Consider the following 14,770-nt stretch of genomic DNA (forward strand, 5'->3'; position numbering starts at 1 on the left):
CAAAAATATATTAATTATAACATTTAATGGGTTTATTATTTTTAAATGAACATTTAAAAATTGTTTTAAATTTCTAATACAGTAAATATCAATAATACAAGCATACTCTCTTCCCATAAGCAGACTTCTGAAAATAGTTCACTATTTACTTGACCCAGAAAACCGCACAAAATCATGCAAATCAAGAGGTTCGAATCTTTGTGTTTACTTTAAGAACACTCATGAAACGGCCCAGGCCATCAAGGGTATGCATATCTGAAAAGCCACCAAGTATCTGAAGGATGTCACTTTACAAAAGCAATGGGTACCATTCAGTCCTAACAATGATGGAGTTGGTAGGTGTGCCCAGGCCAAACAGTGGGGCTGGACACAGGGTCGGTGCCTCAGAAAGGGTGCTGAATTTTTGCTGCACGTGCTTAAAAATGCAAAGAGTAATGCTGAACTTGAAGGTTTAGATGGAGACTCTCTGGTCATTGAACACATCCAGGTGAACAAAGCTCCTGAGATGCAGCGCAGAACTTACAGGCTCGTGGGCGGATTAACCCCTGCATGAGCTCTCCTTGCCACAGAGAGATGGTCCTTAAAGAGAAAGAGCATACTGTTCCTAAACCGGTAGAGGAGGCTGCGCAAAAGAAAAAAATGTCCCAGAAGAGAAACTGAAGAAACAAAAACTTATGGCCGGGTAGTAAGTTCAGCATCAAATAAATGCTAATAAAAGTAAATAAAAATAAAAATACATACATACAAGCACAGAGAGAAAAGTTGTCTTGGAGCCCTCAGTAATTTTTAAGTATAAAGGGGTACAGAAAACAGAAAGTTTGAGAACTGCTATCTTACATGCTGACTTGCCCAAAGTCAACTGAGTGGTGACAGAGCTTTGTTAGAGCACTCTGGTAAATGATAAATTTCTTTCCATGCTTTTTTATTTGGAGAAGAAAAAGAGATGCAATATTTATAACTATGATCGCGTGTTTGGTGAAAATCACAAATTACACATTAAAATAGAACGTGTCACTGTGAGTGAATCTAATTCTCAGAACAGTACATAGTAGTTTAGCACATAGTGCTCGATTGTTGTTTGCTGAATGAGTCAATTAACAGCATAAAAATATGTGAAGAAAAAAGGAAATAAAAAAGAAATATATGAAGCAAAAAGTAAAAGAAATAAGCAAGAATCTCATTCCTTGACAGGTCAGGATGAGTAGGCAATTAAGATTGATGTAACTGATACATACATGTATTTTTTCTATCCAACAGAAAGTATTTTTACTTCTAGCATCAAGAGTATATTTTAAAAGTTTAGGCCACAGGAATATTTCAATATTTTTAAAAGCCTAAATAATGGGTCCACTCTCTAGCTTTGTATGTAAAAAAAAAAAGAGGGAATAACAACAACAAAAAACCTTCATAAGTAGGACAAACAATAACAAAACACTTCCGATCATTTACTAGTCACATGTGCTTCAAAGAAACAAAACTATGATTAAAGAATATTAAGAACATAACAATGAGAACCTATAAAGTTTAGCTAAAAAAGTAATCAAACTGACACTTAAAGTGTTAATTATTAAACAAAGAAGGAAAATTAATCAACTAAGCATACAACTTGAACAGAAATAACAAGACAAATACGAAAAGGAAAAATACGAATCAAAGAAATTTAAAAATGGTAGAAAATGGTTCTTGTGACAACAGAAAAATGGACATGTGACAGGCGCAGGCAATTCACGACTACACTATAGGAGAGAAAAGTTCAAAGTTATTAGTAACCAAAAGCACAGATTTTATTGTCAGACAGCTTTAGTCCAACAGGCTGTCATACTGGAAAAGACTGTCTTGAACAATTCTTGGTGTTAAGTGTGAAGAGATACATTCTCAGAATGAGTATCAAATGATAAAATATTCTGAGGGCAATATGCCAAAATGCCTAAACTTTTTTGGTCATTGAGTGGGGGGGTGTGGGAAGGACGGGGCATTCGACCCAGCAATACCATTTAGGGTAATGTATCTAAGAAAATATAGACTTTGGAACAATGTCAAAATTTTGGCATTGTTCCTTAACTTGAACAAAATGATCTTTACTTCCAATCCACTTAAGTCATCTAGTAGTCACAGGACATAGGTTGAATCCTATTATCCCCAAACTGTTCTCTTTTAATATGTAATCAACCTCCCATTCCTACCAGCTCTCCCAATTCACTACACCTGGCCTTGCATCTCATTAATAAGACTTTGGTCCCTAGAGCCTCTACTTTCATTTTGACCTTTACTGCCAGCTCTATATAGCACAGACAATAATGCCACTGCTTCTATCACTTTCTTCCTAATATCACAGACTTGTCTTTCTGCTGCTCCTGCCAGGCAAAATTTCATATTTGGATCAACACAATTAAATCATCGGTAGTCATCACATTTAAACCACTCTGTGGAGTCACACTCTCCTATCTCACTTCGCTAACAAATCTCACCATTAAATCTCACATATCTGACTCCCCATCCACATTTATATAGTCTCCTAAGTGCGATTAGAGGAACGATACCTTCAATCCTGTTATTCTGGTTAGCCTGTTCCTCTATTTTCCAAGAAGTTATTTCAAACCTGCACTCACTCTCTAAATCTGTTCCCAACACTATCTCTCACCCCCAGCAACAGATGACCATTTCCTACTTCATTTAAAACATGGAAGACATCAGAGATCTCATTCTCAACTTTCTACTACTACACTGGCACTTTTTTTTTTTTTTATTTTTGCATTCAGATCCACCTAATCTCCTTCCTAAAGAAAAGAAGTATCCCTCTCTTTCAAACTTAATTCTTCTCTGTCCCCTGGTTCTCCCTCCAGTGTTCTTCAGCATCTAGCTAGATTCATTTTTTCCTACCCTCCCCCCGCTTTATTTCCAACTTCTTCCTCAAAGCCAGTTCATTTTCTATTCACAAACAGACCCAATTCTCCATCATCTTAAGAACAAAAAACCTCATAACCCCTTGTCTCCTGCCAGCTACTCTCCTTCCCTTAGTCTCAAGCATTTTTTAAAAAATTAACTACACACATTACTTACTGGTTACCCTACACCTATTACTGAAGTGTGCAAAACAGTGCTGATAAACAGATGCATGGACTTCTTTCTCATTTTTGCTTATTTTCTCCAGTAGTGCCTACTCCCACAATTCCATTTAGATTGCATTTACCAGTATCACTGATTTCAGCAACATCATAATCAGACACTTCTTAGTCCTTCCCTACCTTACCTGACCAATCACATTTGACAATACTGACCTGTCTCTCCTTTTCCTACTGTCTTCCTCTGGCTTCTACAACACTATTCTTTTCTGGTTCTCCTCCTACTTCTCTGTTTACTCCTTTGTGAAATCCTCTTCCTTGGTCGCCCTTTAAGTGTTGTTACTCAGGGTCATGCCTAAAGCTAACTTCTCCTCTACATAAACTTCCAAGATAATCCATCTCATCTACTCACAGTTTTAATAACCATCCAGATGTCATCTGTATCTCTAGCCCAGTTATATCCTTTCAGTTATGCATACCCAAATTCTCCTAGACACCTTTACTAGATATCCCACAGGCATTTTAACTCTTTTTGTTGAAGGATGATTTCTAGACTACTTTGTCTAAATCTTCCCTGACCCAATTAAATTGAGCACACTTTTAAATGGTTTATAAAGAAAGATCTCTCTGGATGTTGCAAAGAAGGAATAGGTCCCAACTCTGTACATGGTTTCTCCTGGGAAAGTTATGACCAGCAACAGATGCAGTTATGACTCCTATAACTGTGCTAAGCTCCGTGTCAATGCTCTCATTCCAATAAATCATCTCAACAGGATGGATCTAAAACTGGGCAATACAGTCCCAGTAAATAATCAAGGCTAATGAACAAGAAGCAGAGACAAAACTTTCATTTGTTATTACTTCCTAGATAATGAATGGGAATTCATCACTGACAACTAGAAACAAAGCATGGTTAACATTCAAATCTTTTTTCTAGCCAAACTTCCCTTACGAAATTGTGCACTTTAAAAGAAAAACATACTCAATACCCAAAATGAAACATAGCTGACATGGCTTTTTTCCCCCCAAAAGGGAGACAATCACAATAATACAGTTTTAATGCACTTCATGGATTTTGCATTTTTATGAATTAAAGGCAAGACCTTCCATCAGCAGAAAGATTACGACACACTTTACTGCGAAACTCGCTTTACTGCAATAGTTTGGAACCAAACCTACAGTATCTTCAAGATATGCCTACAGTCTATTAAAAAGTGCCAACACAAAAGCTGATCGGTTATCCTTTTTCATCCTATTCCCTTGTAAGGTGCTTGTCTCTTTTTTCCATATTCCTCATATCAAATCACTTATCCAGTTCCGACTCATCATCTATTTTCCAATGTGAACACTACATTGTATCCCATGGCACTACCCTAATTCAGGCCAACAACCATTAAAGTAGTCATTTTCATTCAACAAATTTAAGTTGTATGTTTCAGATATCAAAATATCTTATATCTCCGAGAACAGTATGATGTTTTGCATGTCAGTCTTCTTACACAGCACTTTCGCATAAGATTTCTAGAACTACTGCTTGATTAGATCAGCAATTGAATATTTATAATAACCCAGCTTCCTCAATGTTACAATATGCTTTCCTCATTACTGTTGTGACTGCGTTGTCCCTTATTACTATACATAGAAAAAAGAATTATGCAAGCTTTAATAGCCCTGAAACATAGCAGCTAAGTGAATAATAACAGCTCATAGGTGTCATGTACTTACCATGTGCCTGGCAGTATACAAAGAGCTTCACAATATTTAACTCATTTAATCTGTGCTAATCTCTATTTGAATCCTGGCTAGTTACTCATATGCAAGTTGGTATTTGTGAACAAATACCATTGATATTTGTGAGCTCTGATGTAGACATTTTTTGAGGCAACTGCCAGCTTTTGATTCGATAATTCTGTATCTAGAAATCAGTGCTAAAAAGATGCTCAAACACTTCAAAGACATATGAATAAAATATGTGCACCACTACATTATTTGTGATACTGAAAATCCTACGTTCATCAATGGTGAAATAGTAAAATACGTTATTGCATATGCATTCATTCATTTGAATACTATGCAATACAAGAATGACGTCTACATATGCAAGGCATTCACTGTATGCATGTGCATATGAATGAATGAAATATTTACAATTATTTTTATGGAACAAAAGCGAATTGCTAAGCAATGGGTTTTTTAAAAACAAACAGTGTAGTTGTGTTTATGGATTAAATGTAGGTATAAACAAAAAAGACTAGAAGTATATACAGAGTCCACAGTGGTTACTTAAAGCAGAGGGGCCCAAAGCCTTTCATTTTTTATTTTATTTACTTCATTATTTTAGTAATTTAAGAGAAAATTTAGAGTTTAAAAGAAAAAAATCTCATTGCACTCCCCCAACCACTGCTTACTAGTATTACCCAAGAATATACTGCAATTTGGGGAGATTTCATTAAAAAAGAAAAGTCTGAGGCAGTAGTTCTAATACTACATAGACTAGCAAATTAAAAAAAAAAAAAAATAAGAGCAACTAAATTTTGGTAATTAACCATTAACAAAAGGAAAGAGAGTCCCAAAGCCAAATATGTTTACAAAGGGATTTCACAGATTTACACTATGGATAAAGCTCTTCCTTTCCTTTTTAGTTCACTGGGAAGTATCCCTCCATTTGAGAAACTGGCACAGGCACCAAGGAGTATTTCCTGAATTTCTCCCCAAAGTAGGTTCCTGCTAATTCTAAAAATGGAATCGACTATAAAGCTATCAGTTGAGTTCCGTATAATAGGTAAAATCTCCCCACTGGACACAGGGAATGAAAGAATGTAGTATAAGAAAAGTGATTTTTTTTTTTATTGAATAACTTATGTACATATTCATAACACATGGACAGGCAATTCATTCTTAAAATAGGGTTATGATCCCAAAATCTACTATTGAAAATATCCATTTTTCCCCACAGAAACTATTTAGGCTGCTAAGCCAATTCATGCTAATTTAATCTATTCTATTCTAAAATATATTTCTAAAAGTATGATTTCAACAAGACCAAAACAGGCAGAGCTTGAAGACGAAGTAGAAAAGTAGAAATTCCCAAGATACCTGTAACTTTTAAAGTTTTAAATAGGCAGAGAATGGATCTAACGTACAACCAAAAAGCCACCTACCTAATTCAACCAGAAGTGTGTGGGGAAGGGAGAGTGAGTGACAAATAGTTTTTATTTACCTGTTGAAGCATCTAGGACCTGTTCATATGTATTAGTTATTTGTAGCCAGTGTACCTCCTCTGCTGGAAAAAGTTTATGTAATATTTTAAAGCAGGGGTCCCTGGGCCATGGACCAGTACTGGTACCAGTCCATGGCCTATCAGGAACTGGACCACAGAGCAGGAGATGAGCAGTGAGCAAGCAGGAGATGAGCAGTGAGCAAGCAAGCATCTGTCTTTGCAGCTGCTCCCCAGCGCTAGCATCACCACCTCAGCTCTACCTCAGATCATCAGGCAGTAGATTCTTATAGGAGCACCAGTCCCTGGTGCCAAAAAGGTTGGGGAACCACTGTTTTAAAGTTAAAGTGTTTACAAAGCTCATTCGGCTATAAAATTAGCTCTTTGAGACACTACAGAAAAAATTTATTTACCTAAACTTAGAGGGAACAGATGGTGTGGTGTCCTTCGGCAGGATTCACTGTGCTATGGCAGGCTTAAATTTGGCAATTCTTTCCAAAAGTGACAAATTTTATATATTACCCAGCAAATAATTGCACAATTTCCAAGCTAAAAAAGGCAGAACACTGCTTTTAAAAACTGTTTGAAATTGCTGATTACGTCAAGTTGAGAGAATGAGAATACCTCATTCACACATTTTTAGAAAGGGTAGTAAAAAGATTGATCAATAAGAAACTGATAAAAGCAGAATTTGTTTTAAAAAACTGCATAAATTTCTAATTTCACAATTCACTAAAAATTTTCAAATCCATGATTTCACCTGATTTTCACATCAACTCTATGAGGAAGGTCGGTAAGTTATTATTACTATACTCCTTTTTACTCATGAGAAAAGAGATGTAAGTACTGTGCTCAAGGACAAAGGACAACTACAAAGTGGGAGAAAACTCTCTAGTTTAGAAACGATACGATGTATTTGAAAGAGAGCAAGACGCAGAAAAAGTAAACACTCAGAGCTGCTCTTAAGTTTTGCTGTAAGGAAGAACAGAGAAATGAGGCAGTAGCTAAAGAGATATGAGGTATCAAGGGAGGATTTTATTAAGATCAGAGAAATGTTTGTATACTCTAGAAATGGAAAAATCAATGATGCAGAAGAGGAAAAAAAGAATTGATGGAGTGATGTCCTTCATAGATGACAAAGTAGCAAAGACACAGCAGCAAAGTGGAGAAATGGCCTCGGCACCAACCACAACAGACAGCTATCTACAATAAAAGGAGACTAGCAGGTAGCTCTGGTGGGCCCGTGTAAAAATTCTGTCCCAATTGTTTCTATATTCCCAATAAAACCTAAAATTTCGATAAAATATGAAATGCAGGGTCATCAGCTAAAAATAAAGAGAGAGAGTATGAAAAATAAGGAGGATAATCTGCCTACGGAGCAGTGGAAGAGTGAATGGCCCAGTGAAATAAATGTATGTCTATCAGGAAGAAGTAAGGGCCTAGTTAAGGTTAATGTTCATAAATTTAAGTGAGACAAGTCAGTGTGGCTACGTGTTCATCTTCTAGCTGCATAGGTACAAGCACAAACATACAGTTGAATTTAATCACATTTGGGGTTTTCGAAGCAAGAACAATGTGTGAGTGGACCATGTTGCCAAACACTGTCATGGTTCTAAGCATTCTATGTATATTATCTCAAACTCACGTAATCTTCAAAACAACCCTATGAGGTTAGTACTTTCAGTGGCCGTATTCTCATTTTACAGATGAGGAAACAAGCACATAATTAGGTAACTTGCCCAAGGTCATGTAGCAAATGCTACAGCCAGGATCAAAACTCCTGGCTAAAGAGACATGCTATGCTGACCCTTGCAAGAGGGTGATTATAATCATTGGCCTTACTTGTAGCTGGGCAAGAGTGAAAGTGATAACATGTAGGGAAGAGCAGTGAAAAGAAGTATGAATAAAATGGATTATAGGTCTCATTAGAACTGGAATCAGAGGGAAAGTAATGCAGGATATCAAAAAGAGATAACTGGGAACGGGGAAAGAGTTACAGCTAATGGTAGCGATATGCACTAGTTAATACTCATGGGACTGAACAACTGAGGAAGAGTAGAAGGAAAGATCACTAGATGAGAAATTAAAGAATAAAAAGCCAGGGTATGGGCAAGACCATCTTTCAGAGCTATTGAAACTATCAAGGTCATTGACTATGTGACCCCAGGCCAAGTGACTAATCACTGTGGTCTTCCTTTCTTCTTTTTAAAACATACACTATTATATACTTTTTACAATTCTAGTGTGGGTTTCTTTTTTAAATAACGTCTACCACATGCTATAAGCTCTGAATTATTGTGATCATTTTCACGTTTTTAGCCTACAGGGAAAAGCAGCTCCACTAAGAAAAAGAACAATGTTGAGGATAATTAACAATATATGTCTTTAGGTACTATTTCCACTTCATCTCCCATTCATTCTTCAATCCACTCAAATCTAATTTCTGATCCCATCACCTCAGAGACTACTCATCAGAGATGCTAATAACCTCCAAGTTGCCAAAACCAAAGGTCAGGTCTTTTGTTTTTATCTTACTTTTGATTTCTCAATCATTAGACACATTTGACCCTTTCCTCCTAACTTGAAACATTTTTTTTCTTGGATTCTTCCTACCTCAAAAGTTACTCCTTCACTGACCTCTTCACTATTCAATCTTCACAAGTTAGAGCAACCCAGGATTCATACCTAGGCCTCATCCTATTACCCAGCAGCAACATTTTCAGCAAGGTTCCTCAACTCTAAAAGCACAGATGTTAATTACATACAGTGAATATTTCAGGCATTAGAGCTTAATTTTCTCAAGGAATGAACATTAAAAGACTATTGGATGATCTCATCTGGTCCCATAGACTGAAGTTAACCATATATCCTGCCTATTGTCATGTCTCTATCTCCAGCCTAAACTTCTCTCTGGAAACAAGATCCATAACAAATCTCCTTGTGATGTCCACTTGGATGTTTAATAGGTATCCTAAACTTAAGTCTTGAGTTCCCACCCCAAACCTGCTCCTCTCCCAGCCCTCCACATCTCAGAAAAAGAACACAAGTATTTACATAATTTATACAACCAAAATCTAAATTTTATCTTTGATTTCCTAATTTTCCCACTCCAACCCATCAAAAAATTCTCTCAACTCTACACTCCCAAACATACCTCAGATCCATCCACTTCTCTTCATATAACTCCACTTCTACTTCCTTGGTCAAAGCCTCAACTGCTTAAGGCTACTGCTTTCACTCTTGCTCATCCTACCTACCATTCTCCATGCAGCTTAAAATCCCCCAAAGGCTATTTTACCTTGAAAACCCGCAGTTGATTACAAAACCCAACAGGCTCTGGCCCTTTACCTAACCCTCCAATCTCTAATCTCTTCCCCTTCCCTGACCTCACCTACTAGATCAGCAGCACAGGCCTTTTTTGATTCCCAAAACACACTCTCTTAAAGGTCTTTACCTATGGAAAATCCTCTCTTCATCTCTGAGTGCTTAGTATTATTCAGAGCTCAGTTTAAATGTCACTTTATTCAGAAAGGTCTTCTGCAACCAGTCAATTTAAAAGTAGCCACTCAGTCATACACGATCACATTACCTCACCCTATTCCAATTCTCTACATATCTCTTACCATTATCTGGTTTTTAAAATTTGTTTTTTAAATGATTTATTTGGCTAAAATATGTGCACCATGACAGCAGGACCTGACATTTAGTTAAGTACTCACAAATATAAATAAATCAGCATACAAACAAAAGGGATTACTGACTTGACAGTTCACCATAAGAATGTATTCAATTCATTCAAAAATCTTTATTAAATGCCTTGTATGCCAGGTATAGAAAGAACAAAAGTCTGGTGGAAACCCTATGAGATTTCCCAGGTACTTCACATATTTTGTTATACCAATATGCCAAGAAACCTTAGTTTCACCTCTGCAGTATGGTATTTTAATACATTTACTACTCCATGTTTTAATAATCTAGGAAACTTCTATAATAAGGTACTATCTCGAGCACAACTATATTAAAATACAATAAACCAAAATAGGAACAATTCAATAATAAATAATGGCTAGCAAATTCCATATGCAGAACAAGTATCAAAGCAATATTTTATAACATAATCTCCAGCATTATACAGGTGAACTGCACAGGGAGGTAATTCTTTGCAGATTACTGTACAGCACCCTAAACATGCTGTCTATAGTAATTAAAACTACTATATCTTTACAATTCTCTTCAAAAACTTCCAGTATATATAAGCGGCTTTAGTGTCACTTATATAGTAATATAATCACATTTTAGCTTGTGCATTTAAAGTTTCATCTCAAGCTTATTGCTGTTTTTTTTTTTCTTCCCAGTTACTGAAAGCACATAGTGGCAGGGGTTAGCAGATGATTAAAGGATTATATCTGTATACCACATACTCTTTTTCTTGTCATCATTTTCAGTGATACAATAAAATCTGTACTGTATTACAATAATCTCAATTTTTCTTCTCTAATCCATCACCAGTAGTTAGATTTATACTTTACACCATAGTCTAAAACATATTCCAAATGGATGAATGGGTTTAATGGCAATACGAAAAACTAAGAGACTTTGGATCTGAGCTTAAAAACGATGTGTACTCCACTTAGATGTTCACCACACCACCAACCTTTAGAATTTTTAAGAATTGTGTATGAGTATCAGTCTAATAGATATCTTAAAATGCTTTAATTACATAGATTATTTAAATTTCTCCTAATTTACAGTAATTCATCTATTTAAAATAGAACGTCACAGAGTGAAGAATATTCTTTTAGCAATGGTCTCCCCATCCCACCTTCTCATTTTGTTTCTACATTATCTGAATATTTTGAGGAGATGCACTACAATTTTATAATAAAGACTGTTTTGCAATGGTTAACACTAAAGGTGGTGCATGGTAATTAATGGTACAAAATGGCTGTTAAAGTTTTGTTAGTTTAAAAAAAAAAAAAAAGGAGGACTTTCAACATTCAAAAACTAAAGCAAATACAAACACCTTAAAAACAAATCCCCTTGCTTCTTTCACTATGTACATCCCCAACTGTATAGCTCTAAGATACAACTAGGTCAATCAGGTTTCCGGAAGATCCAGACAATTCCCACAAGTCCCTATACTCCCCAGTCCTGCCAATCAAAGCTCACTAAACATTAATATTTGTTCAATAGATGAATCACTCCATCATTCCCTTATCTCTCAGTCCTTTCACTCGTTTTTTTGCTGCTGCTCATCTCAAGCTCTCATGAGTATCTATACTGGTCATTTCAAGTTAATTTCCTCAGTTCATTCTAACCAAAAATCAAACAAGGACAAACCTTTGAACAGGCAAAATGGAGATCTCAGAGACCAAAATTTGTTCTCATTTTATGTGGATTACCCTACAGATCTCACTAAATTCCATTTTTTTCCTATTTTTAGACCTATTTCTAATATCTTTGGTTTTTAGTCTCATATTCTGTACCCCCAAAAAAATTAATTGAAAAAAACTGCTACAAAGATAGAATTAAAATACTTCTATCTTGAAAAATATTTCTGAAATTTAAGTCCATTATAATGAAAACCTACAAGTCATTTTAATGTAAATGTTCCATATACGACTGATTAAATGTTTTCATTTCTTGCCCCAGACTGTTAGTTTTTATATTTATGTAAATAGCAACAAAATTATATTTAGACAAATAGCAACAAAAAAGGTAAAGAAGCCACTATAACAATGAGCTTTCTGAAAATATACTTCTAAAAGTATATTTATAATTCATACAACTAATACAGTGCCTTGGAAATAAACTGGAAAATAGCAAATATAGTTAAGAATCTATACAAATACAATATTAGCTCTTAAGATAACGTATATAAAGTGTCGAAGGAGCTATACAAATCTTATAGAACAAATATTTCAGTGGAGCTGTATGCAGAAAGTCACTAAATAACTTCGCTAAACCCAGATATTTTAAAAAAAAATCCTTTGTTGCAATAATTCTGGAATTAATTCTGAATATTATTAGCTGGTAAAGTTCCTGCAGCACCAACATTTAAATACTACAAAAAACCAAAAATCAAATAGATATTTTATTACAAGTTTTACCTGAAAACATTAGACAGCTGCATTTTAACTTTCATCCTCTAACTTATTTTAATACACGCTAAGCAGTAAATATTTAAGAATTTGATTTCTGTTAGTAATACCAATCCACAGGGTGTTGTTAATTACTTCTGAAGACACTGAGGTTTCTGATCTATAATTGATATCCCCTGCACCTATAACATTTTATCGCACAGCATACTTCCAAACATAATTAAATATCTTGAAATAAAATAATTTTGTATCACACTTCCAAAAAGATTGGAAACTGTTTCTTAAATAATTAAAAGTATAGAAAACTTCACGTTAAATGAGGTAAACATATGTCTTCACTCAAATGTATCCACTGATGAATAATCAATTCCATTTACTGACCACCAATTAAATACCATTTAATCGTCACATCTCTGCAAGGTAGGTACACAGCAAATAAGTTACAAAGCCACAAATGAAACTCAGGTCTATTTAACACCAAGCACCTCAATCCCCACCAAAAATAGTTAACTATTTTTTTTTTAAATATACGTGAGCAGAAAGTTGTTCGTTTAAATTTAGTATTATGACAATTTTAACGGTGTAGAGAATGACAAGTCCCTAACATAAGCAGTAAATTTATACTTATGGCATTTTCAGATTCTTGGCATAAAGTTGTACTGATTTCAACATAGTGGCTCTTTTTGCAGTCACAGAGAAGATGGCCTGAGAACTCACCACGTGGACTTCTGAAGTGTTCAAGGGTTTAACTGCAGAAGAGATTCAAAGCTTTTATTTTCTTGTTTTCTCTCTTGAAATGCTATCATTTGGGGAGTGAGAGGAGGATGTAGGATTCCAACTCCTACAATTCTAAGACTTCTAAAGGGCCCGTTAATCAGGAGTTGAGTCTAAGCCTGGATTTGAAGAGCACTGAAGAAAAAATCTTCATCACCAAACAGGCCTAAAAGTGCAATCTATGTATGCGTCGATTCCTTGGCGGGAGAACTGCAGCCAAACGATTTTCTCTGTCTCTCTGTACATATATAATGTAAATAAAAGGGTTGCCTATTCGGGGGGGAAGAGGGCAAAGAATTCACCTTACCCACCACTCACTCTACTGCTGACGGAACCTGTTATCTTTTTAAAAACAGTTATCTCCTTTACCACCGAAAGCTTAGCGCCTAAACCCGGCCACGCAGGGACAGTGGCGACGCCTACATCTCCCTCCCCCGACTAATGCACCCATCGGAGTGCCCCGTTCCACCGCCAAGGAAACTCTGACCGCCCCCCGCCTGGACCCACTAACGAGAGCTCCTAGGCCGGGGCCTCCTGTACCCCGCGTGCGTCTGCTCCACGCTATCTGCCATTAGGGTTTGGGGTTCGGCCACTGCTTCCCCTTACTCCTGCCACAAAGCTCGTGGCTGACGACCGCACTCTACAGAGGCCGGCATCCCGGGCCCTGCCCGCGCCCGCAGCCCACAGGCCTCATCCAACGCCTGGGGCCCGAGCCCCACGCTCGCTGCGCGCTCCCGGGTGAGCCTTGGGCTCTTTCCACTAGCGCGCACCGCCGGGCCCTCCTGCTCAGAGCTGAGGCGGGGACGCCGCGCCGCCCTCCCGCTCAGGCCCGGCGGACCCCTCGCGTTTCCCGCGGCTCGTGCGCGGCCGCCCTCTCCCCGCACTCCCCGCCTCTCGCACCGTCTCCTCTGGGTCGATGTCGATCTTGAAAGTCTGCTGCTGGAGAGTCTTCAGGGTGACCTGCATGGTGCCGCCGCGCAGCTCGGCTGCCGGGCCTGCTCCGGGTGCTGGCCGCTGGGCGGGGTCTGTGGCCTGGCGGGGCCCCGGGGTTGCCCGAGCTCCTCGTGCACTCGGGAGGAAGGCGGTGGGGGTGGGGGCTTGTCACATTCGCCCTGTGGAGCGGCCTCTCCCCCAGCACTGGCCCCGGGCCGCGCCGCTGCCTCCGCGACTGCGGCCTCCCCCACGAGCTCGGGCCGCCGTGCTTCCTCACGCTTCCGGCGCCAGCCACTGAGTCTGCAGAAGACGCAAAGGGCTCTTTGAGACAAGCTGAGAATCCGCTAGCTCACCACAGGCTGGTAGCCGCCATCATCGTGACTCGCCGAGACGCGCCCCCTCCCCCACCCGAAAAATCTGGGGGATGGGGCCAGGCGGACGAAATGCGCAGGCGTAGGTTGCAGCGAGGCTGCGCGCAGGCGCAGATAAGAACTCCGCCCCGGAATTGGCGCGCGGCGGATTGCGGCTCTGGAATGTCGGCAGCCTGGATCGGGCGTGCGCAGGCGCAGTTACTGTGTCTCACGGCGGCGTGGTGGGGCTCTCGGGGGTTCCTGGTCGCGTCTGCAACTGGGGCGTTCTCGTGCCCGCCGCTGCTCCGCCTACGTCCAGACTCCGCCCGGCTG

General features: G+C 38.4%; 1 protein-coding gene and 1 pseudogene across 1 annotated transcript in view; one reads left to right on the forward strand and one right to left on the reverse strand.

Moving 5' to 3' along the window:
* LOC111742876 overlaps positions 1-1,335 on the forward strand; it is a 3,696-nt pseudogene extending 2,361 nt beyond the window's left edge.
* Positions 1-14,436, reverse strand: part of RAD23B (RAD23 homolog B, nucleotide excision repair protein) — a gene marked incomplete at its 5' end in the record, with an annotated part of 36,158 nt that extends 21,722 nt beyond the window's left edge. Inside the window, 2 exons of the mRNA XM_023533472.1 lie at positions 13,098-13,129; positions 14,055-14,436. Coding sequence (XP_023389240.1) covers positions 13,098-13,129; positions 14,055-14,436 — 414 coding nt within the window. The remainder of the gene's footprint in view (positions 1-13,097; positions 13,130-14,054) is intronic.
* Positions 14,437-14,770: the final 334 nt, after the last annotated feature.

The sequence above is a fragment of the Pteropus vampyrus genome, unplaced genomic scaffold, assembly GCF_000151845.1.
Source record: "Pteropus vampyrus isolate Shadow unplaced genomic scaffold, Pvam_2.0 Scaffold103, whole genome shotgun sequence".
Lineage (NCBI taxonomy): Eukaryota > Metazoa > Chordata > Mammalia > Chiroptera > Pteropodidae > Pteropus > Pteropus vampyrus.